At 42.3% G+C, this 18,071-nt stretch overlaps 4 protein-coding genes across 5 annotated transcripts in view; all 4 read left to right on the top strand.

The window, feature by feature from the left end:
- LOC109485846 (mucin-2-like) overlaps positions 1-2,026 on the top strand; it is a gene marked incomplete at its 5' end in the record, with an annotated part of 13,939 nt that extends 11,913 nt beyond the window's left edge. Inside the window, one exon of the mRNA XM_019789518.1 lies at positions 1,241-2,026. Coding sequence (XP_019645077.1) covers positions 1,241-1,304 — 64 coding nt within the window. The remainder of the gene's footprint in view (positions 1-1,240) is intronic.
- Positions 2,027-3,501: 1,475 nt separating this feature from the next.
- LOC109485875 lies at positions 3,502-6,607 on the top strand. The gene is made up of 5 exons (XM_019789547.1): positions 3,502-3,774; positions 4,594-4,759; positions 5,032-5,310; positions 5,590-5,646; positions 5,773-6,607. The coding sequence occupies exons 3-5, from the start codon at positions 5,066-5,068 to the stop codon at positions 5,996-5,998; spliced, it is 528 nt and encodes a 175-aa protein (XP_019645106.1). The 5' UTR covers positions 3,502-3,774; positions 4,594-4,759; positions 5,032-5,065; the 3' UTR covers positions 5,999-6,607.
- Positions 6,608-7,519: 912 nt separating this feature from the next.
- On the top strand, positions 7,520-10,033 carry LOC109485867. The gene is made up of 3 exons (XM_019789538.1): positions 7,520-7,670; positions 8,214-8,373; positions 9,447-10,033. Exons 1-3 carry the CDS (start codon positions 7,598-7,600, stop codon positions 9,580-9,582), a joined length of 369 nt encoding a protein of 122 aa, XP_019645097.1. The 5' UTR covers positions 7,520-7,597; the 3' UTR covers positions 9,583-10,033.
- A 2,422-nt stretch (positions 10,034-12,455) lies between these two features.
- On the top strand, positions 12,456-16,945 carry LOC109485960. Of its 2 annotated transcripts, XM_019789665.1 has the most exons (6): positions 12,456-12,539; positions 12,717-12,889; positions 14,277-14,357; positions 14,876-14,917; positions 15,232-15,316; positions 15,494-16,945. In XM_019789665.1, exons 2-6 carry the CDS (start codon positions 12,802-12,804, stop codon positions 16,179-16,181), a joined length of 984 nt encoding a protein of 327 aa, XP_019645224.1. In that variant the 5' UTR covers positions 12,456-12,539; positions 12,717-12,801; the 3' UTR covers positions 16,182-16,945. The 2 variants fall into 2 exon arrangements, with proteins under 2 accessions (XP_019645224.1, XP_019645223.1); XM_019789664.1 differs by lacking the exon at positions 12,456-12,539 and having other exon boundaries at positions 12,642-12,889.
- Positions 16,946-18,071: the final 1,126 nt, after the last annotated feature.

Below are 18,071 nucleotides of genomic sequence, written 5' to 3' on the forward strand. Positions count from 1 at the left end.
TACTATTGTTGGGACCAAGGTTAAGTTCGTTACTGAGCTTCGTGGGGGGTTTCGTTGTGACTACAGGGGGCATTTTGTTAATTTTTCTTGTGAGCAGGATAACTTTTGTATGTGTGGATGGAAGTTAATGAAATTTGATAGGCATATTACTGTCGTGGTCTCCAAGATTGAGTTCAAAGATGAGAGTCGTGGAGGTCGTTATGTCCCCGTAATAGGACCTTTTGTGTTTAGAAATCCCCCACCTACATCTGCTTGGAGACAGCCGACAGCTGGATATAGCCGGGGAACCCCATAATGGGATGGGATCAAATGACGTTACATTGAGGGATTGTACTATAACTTCAGCAGGGGGAGGATAGGTTGGACATATGTCAGGTTATTTTCTACGGCCACACCAAGTAATTGCTATGGATGACGTCCACTGGAGACCTTAAATCTAATTACCTTAAATTTAAGGAAAGCGCGCAATAAAAACACGAAGGGCCGAAAAACGAGATGCCTAGATTTGGAATATACTAACTGTAGAAGTACAAATGTTAGGACACAAAGAACACAAGAAACAAGTCTTCTATTTGTCATAAAGACAAATTAACAAAACAGACAGTAGTCACCCTGTTCTGATTCTTTCCTTTATAACATCTTCTCTTATTATATTTTGTCGGCGCTGTCGTGACACTTTCAACACAGTAAGAATTTCTTGAACGTTTTTTTTCCAGTAACAGTCCAAACTCAAATAACGTAGGGGGGGGGGCTAACACGGGTGGCGACGCATCTGTATAATCTGCGGCAAACCGTTTCAGGGTGTTCTGTACCATAAAAATGATACAGAGATTCTTTTGTTCTTTAGACCAAATTGATTATTAAAAAGAGTGAAGAATACGCATGTTAATTTCTCTAGAACGATGTACCTCTGACGAAGACATGAGATCTCCGACCTCTAGTTGATATTACATTGTGGAACATACATCGCTTATTATATATACATTTTGAAGATTTATTTTGCATTTTTATTTTGTAGGTGACCTTTCAAAAGTAAGCTGTGCTTTTTTGTTGCTTCGATAAGGCATCTTCATTCATGCCATGAAGGCAACCAATGTTTATACATGGATGAAAACGAAGGGAAATTCTAAATAAATGCAGTCTCAGGTATTTGCTCAATATGTTTTTCAAACGCCTTATGAACACCGGTGACATCGCGTGACAAAGAGGGACGCTAACAGGGCTTCTCATCGTGTTTCAGAGCGGTGTCTCCAAACTCTCGCACGGCTATTGTGGAGGAAGGGGACAGGGAGAGCAATAATTAGATCATCCTCATCATCATCATTAACAATTACATGACTGGCCTAGAATGAAAAAAAAATCACATGAGGATTCATTGATACGTAATGGTTTATACTGTCCTTTCCTTGGTTTTTATGACACCTTATTTCACCCTAAGATGAAGGCCCGAGTTTGACTGTACCCGTGAGGACCAAGAAAACTTTATACTGGTCCGGAGACCGGTGACGGACTAGCTTGGGCCGGATCATTCTATAGCTGGCTGAGAGTGAACACGAGTGTCTAAATGTAACTAGGTATAGATAGAAGGACAGAAAGATATAGGTTTATTTTTGTACGGCAGAGGTTTAGATGAAGGTTGGTATGTATGTAATAGTCTTTGTTGTGTGTGTTGATGATGTATCTTTTTAATGTCGTATTTGCGAAATGTACATATTGTACCCCAGACCCTGCAAATATTAGTGAAGAATTCAGCGATTTGTCATCAATGAAGTCACCTTTTCTATGACTCTTTGGACCATGATGGCCGAACGGTTGCTGTTATACGAAGGACGTGTACTGCTCCCTCTTTTACTTGCCAGAAAGACAGAAATAACAAAATCTCTGTATAGAAAATAGCTAGCTAGAACGCAGTTCAGCCAGAGAAGTCCAAAGATGAAGAAAAGAAATATCTTACTCACACAAGAAATGTTCGCAGATTGTTATTGTATCATCATAAGACGTTCGTCAATTGAAATGCAGGTTATCATTAAAGGGTTCCGGTGTACGATACACGGCGTCCCCTTTTATTTCATAACGTCACTTAGCTATATTTCTTTTATTCATTTGATGCTGATATTTCATATTTTGTTCTAATACTACGGTCAAGGAGTGCTTTGTCCTTATGATCTACCTCCGTTGCTATTGTAACGTTTCTTATTGCCTAATAAGGCATGAATCTCACTAGATTTTTAAATAGAAACCTCAATCCAACACAAGATCTACAATATAGAATACGGCCTTGAAGTGGTCGAAGGTGGTTTATGGTGGTTTATAACAAGAACAAAAGGTTAGTGATAACGGTAATATTTCAAAGCTATAAAGCCGTCTCTTGTCCAGGTGAGAACAAGTAAAATTCTTCAGAGCCAGGTGCATATTTTCCGACAGGAATTACATACCTCGTAAACTACAAGGTGCTGACAACTGACCTCCCGATGCAGGTTGACAGCTTTCCGCTAGATGGTGCGGTCTTACCGCCCAAAGTACGTACCTTGGGTTTTTTTTTTATGATGCCATTTTTACGTTACGTGTATATACTTATGTAGCTACCATAGACTACTGGCATTGCTGACAGTAAATTAATGTGTGAGTATGAGTCTTAACTGAAAAAGAATAGTTCCCTACTTGAAATATCCATCGAGTATACGGTAGTCCATCAGCGCACAAGATATCAAGAAAAGTCGGGTCGGGAGTCAATGAATAGACGATAATATAACAAATAAAGAGGAACACGGGCTATACGTACGCTTGGACATGGATCAAATGTTATAGTGGAAAAGTCTCTTTAATAGGTTTGGCTTCGAGCGGGAGCAATATCCAGTAAATCATGTATACTACGTTGACTTTATAGTCTACTTTAGGCCTGTTCTTATGTTTACGTTACTTTGAAGTGTGTATCTGTATTTACTCTAGGCTCAATGTCCTTGGAAACACAGAAATGTGGATCAGTACTTGCTGGTACCCGCGCATAATATTAGTGCATTGCGTCCATTCTGTACGCGTTGTTTTGATGTGGATAGGGTTGGAGGGGGGGGGGGGAGTACGTGGAGAGACAATGCTGTCACGTGTCATCTGTGGGCCGACTGGCGGAGAGGTGTCTGAATCTTCAGTATCGCCTTCCCATCGAATCCTTAGTTTTCTATCTGTAAAATGAATGCTTGCCCTTGTCACCTCCATCCTAGTTGAGCCTCAAGTATCAATGTTTGCAAAATGGACAACGTTGGAGCTCCGGAAAAGGAGCTGTCGACTAATGTAAAGTTCAACGTTGATCTCCACACTTGAGTCAGGCGCCGCCTGGCACTACTGAGAAGCGCCGACGAAAGGTTGCTATTGAATGTTCAGACTACAAATAGGGTTGAATGGACGTGAGCTGACAACAGAACATTCTCTGACCAATGGTGTCACATACACGGCTGAACTTTGACACGATATGAACGAACCGTAGTTCACTAGAGGTTAATAGCAAAGCCTGTGCACACAGCTACAACAAATATCGTCTGAAGGCGCTGTTTGTACATCCCGCACGCCCACAAATGGCGGTAAAGCTCGAGATGTCGGTAGCCGGCTAACAGGACGTAACCACGGCGATATCGTTGTCAAACTATCTTGTAATCTTATGATTACACCTGTAAGATGCATGAAAACACATCCTGAGATGTGGTCATCAAACAAGGCTGCAACTTGGAGCTGGGCTGTCGCTATTTTTGTTCTCTTCATTGGCGGGAAGCCACGGCCAAGGTAACATTTCCGTTATATGACATATGTTTGAATATGTTTATATTGCGAAATTAATCTTTGACTACACATGGTATATCGTTTACACAAAGTCTCTGGATCGGAAGAGCTTAAGTTTTTGTCAAAGTGAATGCTTGACATCTGATTATGATGTTCACTGAGGTCATTCAGAAGGTCGTGGTCATCAGAAGGTCGTGGTACTAACTTTTAACGGTTTGTTGTATACCCGACATGTGGTGTGAACTTCGTACTCTGATGTATCACATATGTTCCCCTTCGTGTACAACTTACATCAAATGGTCATTCTACTTGTATACAAACTTTTCTATTAAAATTCGCATGAAGTTTCACTTTTACAGGAGGTTATACTTAATAGGCTAACAAGCCTATAAGTCACACACAAAGGTTCTGTCAAAGACCTACATATACCGTTCTGTCATTATTTAACTAAACCTGAAGGGCTGGTTACGAAGACCTTGTACAATTGCATTGACAGTCACTATTCGATCAATGACCTAGTATAATTCACATTGAATATCCATGATTATTCTCATCTTTCACATTTCAGGGTTGGGGAGGGGGTATAAAATCAGTCGTGATTTTTGTCCTTCTCCTTCCGTTTTCTAGAGAAGATACCTTACCCATCTTCTGTTTGTCGAGTATATTGAAACCTTTTGGCGACACCTTAAGAGTGAAGACATTTCCATGTTGATCCCAAGAAGCTGTTGTACTTCCTTTATCACGTACCCGATGGCATACAGACCTCACAGTATCATTTCTATGAACGCTTACGACCGGTTCTAAAACTGATGTTGCACACAGATGTGGACATCATCACCCTCCCTCCGGAGCTGGCGGAACAGATCCGAGCCAGCATCGCTGACAGTCAGATCACGGTGACTAACGCCGTCCAGGGGCTGGTGGCCGTGGCCGTGTTCCTCATCATTGTTGGTCTCCTGTTAGGACTCAACCACTTCAGATGGGAACGGTAATATGACTATTGATTTTTGAAAAAAAAACACCAGTTTGATTTTTTTTTGGCGAAATTCACCTTGTTTCCCGTGTCTCACCTTTTGATCTCCTGTTATTCTGCCCGTCAATCGTCCCTCATCCACGTGCTATCTAACTCCTCTGTCTGGACAAACAGACACACAAATCCATAACTCTGCTATCCAAAGCAATACTTCCGTACCCGGGAGATGTACAAAATACCACCATGACGTGATCATTTACTCTTTTTTCTCTCTCCCTGACATAAAGGAGACACAAAGAATCCCAGCTCCGAAAGGTGAGCATGAACCGGATGACTGTACTCGAACAACCGTCATTTACTGTGAAAAACGGCGAAGTTCAACGTCGGGAGGAGAACGTTCCGGAGAGCGGCGAAGTTCAAGGCCAGCAATCGACCGGTACCCTGTCCGAAGGAGACGATCGATTGGACAGGCAAAAAGAGCCGCAACCTTCTGAATACGAGGAACAAGGCACACAGGAGGACGTTGTGATAAAGATGAAGCTTCCGTCAAAATCGTACCCAACAAGGTATACCAACTTTCTTTCACACTGGTTGAGTCTTTTACACTTAAAAAAGCTAGTCTCAGCAACTACACAAGGGACTGATGAAAAGTTGTTGCTGAGAAAGATTGGTTATGTGACGTATGGCAAGGTTTGACTGGCTTCTACAAACTCACTGGAACAAGAAATTAAATGCTTACTCGTTCCTCTCATATCACATAGAAAATATGGCTATCATCCTGCAAAATAGGACACTAGTCTCTGTGTACATCTAATAATTCATTCTATTCTATGCATATCAAACAGATATGTCTATGATAATCCTGTACTGGAGGACGGAGAAGCTGAAGAAGAACGACCGAGGTCAGTACCTACCAATACCAGTACTCTCAAACGTCTTAAGCGTCCGAAGAAATGATACTTTACCGATGCATTTGTTTACCGATGAACTAACAGCTTACCTTCGGTTCTTATCTTTTTCGCCCTCAGCCCATTCAAACACTGGGAGCGTGACTCCGAGCTGGAGGACTACCTTGCACATTTCATGTCCCCTCCCAGGACAATGGACTCTCCCATCCTGTCCCGTAGCTACATCCTGGAGTTCTCCCAGAAGTTCAACACTGACCCGGGGAGCCGGTCTGGGCTGGACAACCCCGGGTTTGCGGACCGGCCTAACGATCCAACCGTGCGCCCGGCTTTAGAAACTGAGGTGTAGTCAGTTCGGACGATTGCATTTAGAAGTCAATAATTTCTTTGTTTTAATCTAATTATTGTCAATTTGTCCATGTCAGTGTCAATGTCTTTTCCCACGGGCTCGCATAAGGGAACAGATTTGCATGTGTAGCAGACGTATTATGCCAATAATACTTTGCTGGCTAGCTTTTCACATCCACCATAGTGGATTGCGGTGACAGTCTGTTGAACATACCAGCATGCTGCTACTTAATCAGTTTACCCGCCAACACCTGGTTGCCAAGATTCATATGATAATAATTATGACGTCATGGAGCAGATTTGATCCGACTTTGATCTGGTTCGATCCGGCTCCGATCTAACTCGATCCGGACAATTTTATCCTTGTGGAATGGGGACTCTCTAATATAGACTGTTTTGATTTTCCATTGCCCAATCAATAGACTTAAATTCAAAGTAGACAGGATCAATGGTAACACGTAACCACATGCCGGCCGTAAGTTGCCCATTTATCCGCATTGTGAAACAATGTTGTTTGGACATGTTGCCTGATATCAGTATCTAATACTGCACAGAGGATACCTGAGTCCTTGTTTGGTAGTAACTTGTATATTTTCAATAAAATACCAGAGTACTGCTGCTTGTTACATGTGGCATCTCATGTAGTTTGATAGTCTATTATTTTAAGAGTCTGTTTAATCAATTTTCTCTTAATAATTCGTTTAATAAGCGAGACAGGGACATTTTTTCTTGCTTATGATATCTAACAAAATCAATAACACTAGCCAATTATCGCACGAGAAATTCATCTATTTCTTTTTCCCTTGTCTTTATAACCATTGCATGAAATGTAAAATGACATCGCCCATGCCTATATATTCTGTCTCGATCTATATATATGTTGTTTCTCTTCATAGAGCTGACCAGAGTGACACCCTCCCCCCCACCTTATAAAACTTCCCTCTGCACTCCCCACAATCAACTGCACTGCCATTTCAAAAGAAGCATAGGAGGTAGGAGATATAAGCATCGGGCATCACACACACGATTTATGTGCCTGTCTAAACTACGTCTTACCAACAGTGCGTTCTTTATTTCACGAACTATTTCATGTATAGAAAATGACGGGAAAGGGGAGATTTATGACCAGTAAATATTGGCACGGATTCACGGTTGATTGTCGTGCGCACGAATGTCTATTGCCCTGAGTACCACCGATTGTTCGCCCTGTCTCCTGAGTATATTTACAGGTGAGTTACTGTTTGAAGCATAAACAAGCCACGCCCTGTGATTTAAGGAGAACATAAAAATGGGCGATACCAAAGACGGGGTGATATTCACTAGAAACTCATCAGATGGGAACGCATTACAGCTTTGATAATGCAACAATGCGGGTTTCGTAAAGTATCAGTCAATGCGATAGATTTGGAAATGAAGGAATAGTAGGAAACACAAAATTTGCATCATCATTTATATATCTTATCCGAGTCACCCCCAAACAAGGCAAAGACTCTACAAGACAAACAGACACAGTAAAATATTGGTTAAGACTAAGTACGGTCCGCTTGTTGTCGATGTCTACTTAACTCTGGGAGGGTAGAGATCTACAGAAGGGAACGACATGACCACGTATCTGGCCAAACTGCTGTGTTTTAGCGTGCTGGGCGCCATCGCCACTTACGTCGAAGGACAAGGTACAGACTATCTTATGTCGCTTTTAGGGCTCATGTGTACACTGTCAGCGTTGTATATCTGTCATAGTAGATGGGAACGTACGTCATATATGTACTACCTGACACAGATCCTGTTCACACTTCACGAAAGTGTACCTTTGATTCGTACATTGTAGATATATAGCTATTAAAGAAGCCGCTATGTGTATGATGTAGTGTCCGTTTCTGTCATAGCGTCTCCATTAAATGGGCAACTAGGAATTTTCAACAGGTTGCAGAGATTGGTATTTGAAAGGCAGACATTTGATTGACTAGTTCTAGTACTAGTAATACTAACAGAAGTATGCCAGGTCTCATATATCCACCACGCTGAATCACGCGTCTAGAATGATCTCCATTACAACGTCCCCCAGTATAACGTACTCATACATATCTAAACTGTGCATACTTTGCGGTGTTAACTATAGAGATGTCTTAAAAGCACTGTTTTTAAAAGGGACTGACATACGTGTAAGGGCATTGTGACTGTCTTTGTCTATCCTGAGGTTTTGTTGTGTCCCTCAGATGTCGGCCCGGTTGGGACCACCCTTGACCCAGACGTCGCTGCAAAGATCGCCAACAGCCTGCCCACCCTGTACAACCTGTACGTGGCACTGATCGCGACGGGGGCGTTCCTCGTCCTCGCCGTCACCGTCATGGTCATCAACCACTTCAGATACGAGAAGTACGTATATACTGGGATTTTCTCTCCATTACGAATTCGTAACAACGCAAATTGTATTGCTACTGTAATATAGAATTGTTTACACAGAGAAGATAAAACACTGCGAAACTTCATAGTCAGTCCTACCACGAAATATAACCATCATGAAAGTGAATTGATTTACTACGTACTTTATAATGGAGATCCCACTCAATTAGTTCTGGGGAGGTGGTCAGGACGCTCGTTAAACCTGTATGAATTAAAATGTCAAAATCGCACTACAGATGAAACTAAATTTTACGTGTTACAATTTTTGTGCAATAAAAAATGACTTGGATCACTCTCGTTTCATAATGGTAAGCAAATGAATGTAGCGTACATAAACTTTTACTATGGCTTAACCCGAAGTCATATCACATAGACACAATTACTACTCAGCTGAAGCAACGTTTACAAGATATCTATATACAAAACTGGCATTGTGCCATTCGAAACAATTCTAAATTATCTTTCCTTTCCACCTTAGACAAGAATTACAAGCAAGAAAATTACCTTTCTAACATAAAGAGCTTTGACATACGTCGAGCAATCACAAAACTCAGAATTGGATGTCACAAACTCAGTATAGAAACCGGAAGATTTCAAAGGCTTCCTATTGACCAGAGGGTTTGTCCATTCTGCCCAGAACTAGTTGAGAATGAGTATCACTTTTTGATGGAATGTCCTAAGTATGTTGATGTACGCAATTCATTAAATACGAAACTATCGTCATATGTACCAGAATTTACATCGATGGATTTAAGTAGCAAATTTAAGATAATAATGACCTGTGATAACTCATGTATGGTAGATATAGGAATGTATATCAAACAATGTCTAGACATAAGAAATTCCTCCAATATTGTAAAAGTTCATTCACATCCTATATCAGCCACAAACTCCTGTATTAGTTAGTTTAGTCCATAGTTAAGTTTATAGATAAGTTTTGCCATACTTTGTACCATGTACAACTGTTGTGCAATAAAGTTATTATTATTATTACTATTACCCTTGCTCACCACTAACGTTCGCCATGACCCCCCCCCCCCCTCCAGCCGACAGGCGAGGAAGGCCAGAGCCGGGGGAACGATGCAAGACGACGTCCCGCCAACTACGAACGACGAGCCCGTACATGTGTACGACAATATCGGCATGGTTAACGAGAGGCCTGTAGAGGTCACCCAACTTTAGAGAAACTCCGGGGAGCTGAGAAGCTGTCACAGTATATAGTGCATCGTGATTTTATACCGCATGTGAAGCATTTTCTCAGTCTGACATTTCATGCTTCTCATGCACATTATCGTAAAGAAACGAAAGATTAAATCAAACCAATGTTAACCAAACGGAAGTTGTATTAAAATATTGATGGTAGATCATAGACTAGACCAGACAGGAAGGCCAGGGAATAAATGAGCGCCACCTGGCGATATTCAATGGTACTTCGAATTCGTTTACCGCGCCTTCAGGTTTCCACGTAAACAATGCTTCCATTCTAGAGATACATGTAAGAACAAAGGTTGGCCTGGGATGTCAGTAGTAGTACTGGTAGTCCCGGCCACACATTCCCCTCACGTGAAGTATCGGGGATGGTACATTACTATCGGAGATAGCGTGGACAGGTCGCTATGTGTCAAGAAGTATGATTAGGCTCGATAAGGCTCAGTGACGCTCTGTGTGACGTTACGTACACGTAACTTGAAGTATGGTGTTCAGATAAAGTTTTGCTCGGACGAGCGATTGCTTCAGGATTAATTAATGTCCTTATCCGCAACGCAAATTATGTATTCGCACGTACTTCCGGGGTTTCTGAGAAGTGGGTACGGCGGATATCGTCATAACCGTTCAGTAAAACACAGGAAGGCCCCTGGGAAAGTCTTTGGAGATATCCGTCATTGTTATACAATACGCCTCGTCCTGTCTCAGTGGAAAAGGAAGGGTAGATAATAATCGGACCGTGTGTGCACATGTAAACATGTACTTCTAGCGCATCATGACATATACCATTAAAGGTGACTTTTGAAAATATCTCTGACCCATTTTTGGTTGATGTTGATTCTCGGTATGCCTAAATACCTCAACCGACCGCAACCGACCGCGTAATGGGTTAATAAATGCAGTATACATGGGCTAACAACCTTTCCCAACGCTCTGGATACATTGTCTATGCTTGTATGAATGGAAAAAAAACACTGTAACTCTGACGTTCTGAGTTTTTATTATTATATATAAAAAGTTATTCATCGTTGGTCCATCGTTGGGCCATGCATGGTGAATCTCAGGACACGTTTTGCTTTATACAGGCAACAGAACGCAAAGATGTTGGTTTATAAATCATAGTAAAGCACAAATACTATCATAACCAACTCATAATAGCTATATACCTAGTGTTTTCCAGCCTGGCATCCAAGCTGCTAAGCACGTACGCCTACCGGCTTGACCTCCATTGACCTCAAGGAGGAACGCTCCGCGGAACCAACCAACGAACTTCGGGGGGTGGCCAGACAGATCATTTATTTCAATAGTTGGATGTCGATCCCTTCATGCCAGGGCTTTAGCCAGCGCCCGTTTTACCGTCAATTGACGGTAATTTGTCCCGTCTGACGGTAAAAATTTTAGTCCTTACCGTCAACATTGACGGTCAAAAATCGTGGGTAAAGACATGGAAAAAATCTAGCGAATTTGAATGAGCCACGGCGCGACGTCTTTTCCAAACGCACGGCGGCGGGAAACCTGATTTCAAGGACCGTGCCGACGCCTGTTGACTTGGCTCTATTGTTCAATGTTGCTGTCTGTTAAAACAACATGTGCTAACGGCCACATAAGAATAAAATAAAACAATGGCTCGACTCAGACACACGCTGCTAACTGTACATGACAATACGATAAATAAACATGTGACAACGAACAAAGAAATATCAAACGTTTTTGAATAATATACTGTACTTGAATAATCATACTATCGCAAGAAAACGGAGATTGATCCACACAATGTGGCCTTATTTAATCTAAAACTTCGTCAGACCTCCTTCGCGCGAAGACTTGAGCGGCAGCATAAAGATTTCTGGAGGATCGCTGACACGCGAGTTTTTGCCGGCCACGTAACTCCCTCCGCGGCAAAATCCCCTATGCCGTAGCGAAATCACGTCTCAGCGCTTCCCCAAGTCAACTTCATGGCCGCTAAAGTCCGCAAAGGAGTTGTAACTTCCTCATTTCGGTTGAGAAGCGAAGCTGACAAGTAAATCATGTACATGTCGGCCATTTTGTTTGCTACCCGAAGTCTTCCGAACGCTCTAAATAAGGAAATCGTCGGAGATCTGAGCCACATCGCCCGCTGTCGGTCAGCGCTCGGGCCCGGCTCGGTGGAAATCGGAGGCTGTGACGTCATGAGTAGGTTCATTTGCATGGCCGCGGCTTGAATCGCGGCGGGATTTGAGCGGATCAAAACAAAGGGCATAGCGGATTGTTCATTGCGTGTTGTCTCCTTGTGAGAACTGTAGATTTTTTTTTCATTCTGCAAAATTGCAGGTTGTGTAGTTTTTTTATTATTCTGCAATCTTGACGGGTATTTAGAACACCGAATGCATGAAGTGTGCGGGAGGGCGTGATGTCGATCACCGGATCGTGAAAGACATTCTTTAAAAGTAATCATTGACGGAATTTTTTTTTCGCGTTGACGGTATTTTTTTTTCGCGAATTGGGTTGACCTGGGGTTGACGGTAAAAAATTTCGAGCTGGCTAAAGCCCTGCTTCATGCTTTTAAATTTCATTCATACAAGCATAGACAATGTATCCAGAGCGTTGGAAAAGGTTGTTAGCCCATGTATACTGCATATTAACCCATTACGCGGTCGGTTGAGGTCGGTTGCGGTCGGTTGAGGTCGGTTGAGGTATTTAGGCAGACCCGTTGATTCTCAGTGAGGCCGTGAATGTGTTTTTTTTTCTTCCGGACCTGCGACGGCGTTACCCCGCTGGGTGGGTTTTGTTTTATAGTCAAGTTTGTTTATGACGTGCGAGGGTTGAAGGTGTACCCGCCTGGCAGGTTGACGCTTTACCGGCTAACAATAACATGCTTCGGAGGTATTGGAATGTACCACTCACAAGGCGGGGGATGGTGAAGACTGGGCTGCACAGAAGCCACTGGTCAATATGTAAGTTACAATTTTGCTCATTTGTAGACATAATAGAAGGAAACGTTTTAACGAAGGCAACAGCTATTTGGGTTGTATCGTTCATACAACACAGAAGGTAAATCACTATTAATCATTTAATGGGACCGTCCTCCGGCGACCTCGTGACCAGAATTACTAGTGCGCTCTCCTGCCCAGGACTGGTCTGATATCCTTTTGATACCCGGAAGTCTCGAATTCACTTGAAGACAAACGATAGGAAGAACCACTGGCCCAGACTGAGATGGCGCTGTGTGGTCTAGTCTTGACTCTGTTCTCTCTACATGCGACCTCTGCTATCACCGCACCGCCCCTCAACACAACCGGTCACAGTGAGTACTCTGTTGTTTTTCTATCACCATAACGTAGTCTACATCATATGTCATGTCTACTACATAACTCCAGACAACAAAATAAGCCGAGTAGATTCTATTCGTAGGTTTATTTTTCATCGTCAAAAGTATTTGTTCCAGACGTTGGCGATCATGAGCCGTGTAGCCCTTTAGATAGGTAGTATTCTGTTTATTACCTGCAAGTCATGTAGGGTGAACAGCTGTTGAGTCAGGCAGTGTTTCTACCCGGGTGGGCCGTCACGTTAACCTCCAATGACCTGTCTCATGACTCAGTCCTTACTCTACCGTAAGACAATCCGCTTATGAAATTAAAAAAAAAAACGGAATAAAACACAAATGTAAACGTTCCTTCATCCATTACTTTCGTGGCAGCCATACGTTGTCTACTTCCTTGATCAAATCCATATGCTTCACTCAGAAAACCTCTCCACAGGAATTATCTAGATGTATGTATGATGGAATTTACAATAAGTTCAATTACATAATCTGAGATGTTATGTTTTGAACAGAGAACTGAAATATCAGTTTTCGCAACCTCTCTACTGTACAATGTGGCGGTCACTACTGAGAAGGTATTGCCTCATGTTTGTGCCATGCGGAACTTCCGGTGAGAAAGTGAAACCGCCATATATAACGTTACGTACGTGTGTGGGAGTTTGGTTTTCCCAGGGATGAATCATACGATTCATGGGAGGGCAAGGGCACTGTACTTTCCTGGTTTAATGTCTCAAAGAAAATTTGCTGTTTAATTTATAAGACAAGCCGTAAGCCAGGCCACCTGTAAATGTATCACTCACCTGCTGGCTGGTAGGACACAGTTTATATTAAAAGCCGCAAGCTGAGCAACTGTACAAAAATGTTGCTTTGTTTGCAAAAATGATAACTTGCTCACCGGGCAGCCTGGCGTCTCGCAAAGAAAATATGACTTGCCGACCTCACCGACCAACTCCCAACTACAGATGACGTTGTACACGACTAACTCCCAATCATGGTCTGGAGGCCATGGTCGGCTATGTTTGACATGGGAGGGGTGTGTTATTTTTCCAATAGGTTATTTATCAGTGAATACATTATATACATAATCAGTAGACCGCAGAATGCCACTTGTGCGACGTGTTACGCGTATGAGTATTACCGAGAGTATCACTACCCCCCTCGAGCTCCGGCTATTGCGGGCCCTAGGCCTAAAATGCATTCCCTAGACGTAAAATGTCGTATTCAATCATGGCATCAAGCATGGCGGTAAAAATAGCCAACACAGTGATATCACAGATTTTCGAATATTATGAGCCTAGTTCAGTATTTGTTGGGAGTGTGATCCTACAATAAACATTAACATTATGAATTTTGTTTTGCCCCTTGTCAGTAACTACTAACTCAACTGCTGTGACTCAGAACTTTACGGATGTGGTGAACGCTACCACCCAAAACAACGGAACAGCGAAAGGTAGGACCGTGTGTGTGTTCATTGGGGTATTGTGACTTATAGTTTGCACCTATACTACGATATCTTATCAAATGAATAATATTAAGTAAAGATATCGTTATGGAAGATGACTTTGTTCATCTGTTTAGTAATTTGTCGTGTTGTTGATCTTATATGTAGCCCGTATCTATACAAAATCTCGACCGAGGGTCGGACCTCCACCTAGCCGCCACGAGCGCGATCTTATGTATTTGACCAGGGATTAAGCCATTTTTACGATACGTTGTTGCCAGTTGTGAAGTGCTCTCTCACACACACACACTGTTTACATACACTATACTGTTCCTAATCTGCAAAATATAGAACTTTACGGAGAATTGTAGCCTATGGACACTTTTTGCCTGGGGAGGGGGGTGCAGGGGTGTGGTGTGGGCATTGTGACATGTTCCTGACTACGAATTAAGAATAAACAATTGTTGTTAGGTCAACGTCTGCAGAAATAATTCTCAAGTTGATAATGTTGTCTTTCCTCCTCACAGACTGTAACAGCCTGTTTGCCGGTTGTCCTGGAAGGGAGTGGGGTATGTTGTGATCTACCTACCTGTTGGTTTAGGTCACAGTTCTGATCATAATAAATACAGCAGGAAGATATCTTACGCTCATGAACCACTTGCACTGAGGATACGCAGTCAACTGGAATTTAAACTTACGCCTATCATACTGCACTTCACTAGTTGAGCCGACAGATGGCGCACTGTTTCTACGACATCGTATCTAGCTTTATACTTAGCACACTTTATCACACCGTGATTGTTAGACAAGCTCTATGTGAGGATGAAAATTGATGTGGAAGGAAACAAACAATTACATTGAAGCCTTCTTCGCTTTCGTACAGAGATCCCCGTCTTGGCCTCGGCAGGCGCTGTTCTACTCGGTCTGATTGTCTTCTTCGTGGTTTTGTGTGTGCGACGTCACAGGAGGTAAACTGTCTTCTTGTTTGAGTTTGGTGCAGCATAGCCACAATGTCTTGGGATTCTTTGTTTTTCCCCAAAAACATGTATTGAAAGAAAATCCTCATTTGAATCACTGATTCATTATTCTCTCAATGTTCAGTTCAATGTGTCCTTTCCATTTATCTTTCGTTTACTTATTTGCAGACCGAGACAGCGTAATCTGGAAAATGGAACACCTAGTTATAAAAGACAGAAAATCAAACAAGAACTGGCCGTAGTGCTGAGCAAACGCAGTGCGCAGCCGCCAGCGCCACTCCCGAGGCGTGGCCGAGTGGTGAGCGACGCTGTAGCGGGAAATCCCGAGCACGCGACGGAAATTACCGAGCCCCTTACACCGCAGTATTTACAACTTGATGCCCCGCTCGATGACTACCTCGTCCCGGGGCAGCCGGTCCTCGACGCAGATCAAGACTATGATTACGCATGCGCAGGCACTCAGCCATGTACGGCCACCGCACAGGGACAGGACGGTTACCTGGAACCAGGTGTACCTGTTGACGACCCAAATGAAGATTACGAAAATTCAGACGTATGCAAATACCCCGTTGAAGATTATGAAAATTCAGAAGTATGGACGAGCGGAGCCTCTTCTCCAGGACAAAACACCGACCGTCCGGAGTACGTCAACGCCGCCGGTCCGGTCCGGCAGGAGTCGGAGCTGTACGAAGACGTGCTGGTTCCGGACAGGAAGAGTAAGGGCTCCAAGGGGAAGGGTGCGCGGGCGAGTCTGAAGAATGCTTGGAACAAATACATCAACGTGGGATTTAGACGTCAGCAAGGCGTGAATCAGGATGACGACATCTACGAGGACACATGCGTACCCCAGCGTTGAAACGTACCACAGACTATATGTATATAAATGTATGCGCCATGAAACTCTCATCATCAACAAAAAAACACTAAGCTATGCCTTTTCTGAACTAAACAGCTAGGCATGTAGATGGATGGACTGAATGTGAACAGAAAAATCTCTTGAATGCCACTCGATTGAATTGTGTACATACATTACTGTTATGATCAGGACGGATACATTTTTAATGTTGAGCGTTATCAGTCTCTATTAATCTAACCCTGTCTTACATAATTAGTTTTTATCCGTGTTCTTACATAGGAAAGTTCATAACATTAAGGCCAACATAACCAGAAGAAGACATACATGTAAAATGCCAAAGCCTATGCGTAATTTTTCCTTTACTTTTTGTACAAACATTGCATTAAAAAGTTATTAATTATCTAATTTGGTGAAACGATTGGGTTTACATTGAGCGTGGTTAAGATGATAAGCAGAAAAGGAAAACGCCGAAAGTCTGATATTGAAGCTGTAATCTGCAGCAATTGTGAAAATATGTGCTTGGCAATATTGATAGTCGGGATATCTTGCACTCAATGATATATATTGTGAGAGTGGTGGTTGATATAATAAGATTGATGTACATGAATGTATTTTTCTTATGATGATCGTGTAAATTGTACCACATTGTTGCTTATGTTAATATGATTTCTTCACTTTGTTAGATTAAGTACGAGTGCACTTCGGGACAGGGACAATATGCTATTGTAAATACTGCACAGTATATCATGATTAAAAGTTCTTTATTCCGGTAACATTTGTTAGTGTCTTGTCAGACTAGTTCAGCTGTGAAAAAAGTGTGTGTGGAAGAAAGTCACACAAATATATGCACAGCTTTATCAATTACTTCAACATTATCATTACGATCTTGACGTCTTCTTATGACACATTTAGCCTGTAGAATACTGCTGCGTACGAGTATCTGCAGTCGAAGATAATTCCTATCGCACTGTTCAACATTCTGCATTAGAGGTAGTCAAATGGGATCTGTTTAAATGGTGAACGTTACAGTTTAAATACGCTTCGCTAGGAGGATTTCTCCGCTATTCCATTTCCTAACACTACCAGGTATATAACTCTGACCTTAATGTGAATTTGATGAAAACAACTGAAAATATCATTGACTATAGGAAACGGAGGAATACATGAAAAGAGTTATTATTATGATGAAACCATGTGGATAATCCACATTTACCCAAATGTCTGAAAAGTGGCGTGAAATGACTTTTGATTGGCAGAAAAATGGGCGTTGGTTGTGTCTATTGTCTCAGAGAGAGCCACGATTTTACAGGCAGTGAGCAGATTGTAGGCACCTCACTTTACACTTTCACTGTTTTGTCCCCAGTTCACATAAAGGTCACATTTAACTCCTAGTAGTGATAGAATCACTGTGGCTTTCTACGTGACCATATAATCTATTGCTCTTGTGCTATAATTAAGTAATATCAAATGAAGGTGTGGAATATTTATTCGTATACAATAAGATTCTTTTCTGTTACTTCGTGTTTCATTATCAGGGAGCTTTGGTAGTTGTGTGTCTGGGTTCTTTATCACCAAAGAACCTCCCAATGTACTCATACAATATATACTTTTCTAAACAGCACGTTATCATAATGGTCTGTCCCGTGAGGGAGGTTGTACGATAAATCACACAGGGCAAAGAGCAAAGTGTGCAATTGTGTAGACAGGTATAAGCTGTGAACTACAAAATTTACATGAACCAGGGTCTGCTGTAGTGCTGAATATAAATCACTGTGTTGCTCATCTACGGGATCTTGTCGTGTTAGCTGCTGTAGGTATACATCTTATAACAAGCGGCAGTCCTAGCGCCCAAACCACATTAGACAAATGACTCTTCCCCGGCTCCAATGC

The sequence above is a fragment of the Branchiostoma belcheri genome, unplaced genomic scaffold, assembly GCF_001625305.1.
Source record: "Branchiostoma belcheri isolate BF01 breed outbred unplaced genomic scaffold, Haploidv18h27 scaffold79, whole genome shotgun sequence".
NCBI lineage: Eukaryota > Metazoa > Chordata > Leptocardii > Amphioxiformes > Branchiostomatidae > Branchiostoma > Branchiostoma belcheri.

Coding starts and splice junctions, on each gene's coding strand:
- LOC109485875 (XM_019789547.1), top strand. CDS start 5,066: ATGAACCGGATGACTGTACTCGAACAACCGTCATTTACTGTGAAAAAC. Junction 5,311..5,589: donor TCAAAATCGTACCCAACAAG/GTATACCAACTT, acceptor CATATCAAACAG/ATATGTCTATGATAATCCTG. Junction 5,647..5,772: donor GCTGAAGAAGAACGACCGAG/GTCAGTACCTAC, acceptor TTTCGCCCTCAG/CCCATTCAAACACTGGGAGC.
- LOC109485960 (XM_019789665.1), top strand. CDS start 12,802: ATGGCGCTGTGTGGTCTAGTCTTGACTCTGTTCTCTCTACATGCGACC. Junction 14,358..14,875: donor AAACAACGGAACAGCGAAAG/GTAGGACCGTGT, acceptor TCCTCCTCACAG/ACTGTAACAGCCTGTTTGCC. Junction 15,317..15,493: donor TGTGTGCGACGTCACAGGAG/GTAAACTGTCTT, acceptor ACTTATTTGCAG/ACCGAGACAGCGTAATCTGG.
- LOC109485867 (XM_019789538.1), top strand. CDS start 7,598: ATGACCACGTATCTGGCCAAACTGCTGTGTTTTAGCGTGCTGGGCGCC. Junction 7,671..8,213: donor CACTTACGTCGAAGGACAAG/GTACAGACTATC, acceptor TGTGTCCCTCAG/ATGTCGGCCCGGTTGGGACC. Junction 8,374..9,446: donor AACCACTTCAGATACGAGAA/GTACGTATATAC, acceptor CCCCCCCTCCAG/CCGACAGGCGAGGAAGGCCA.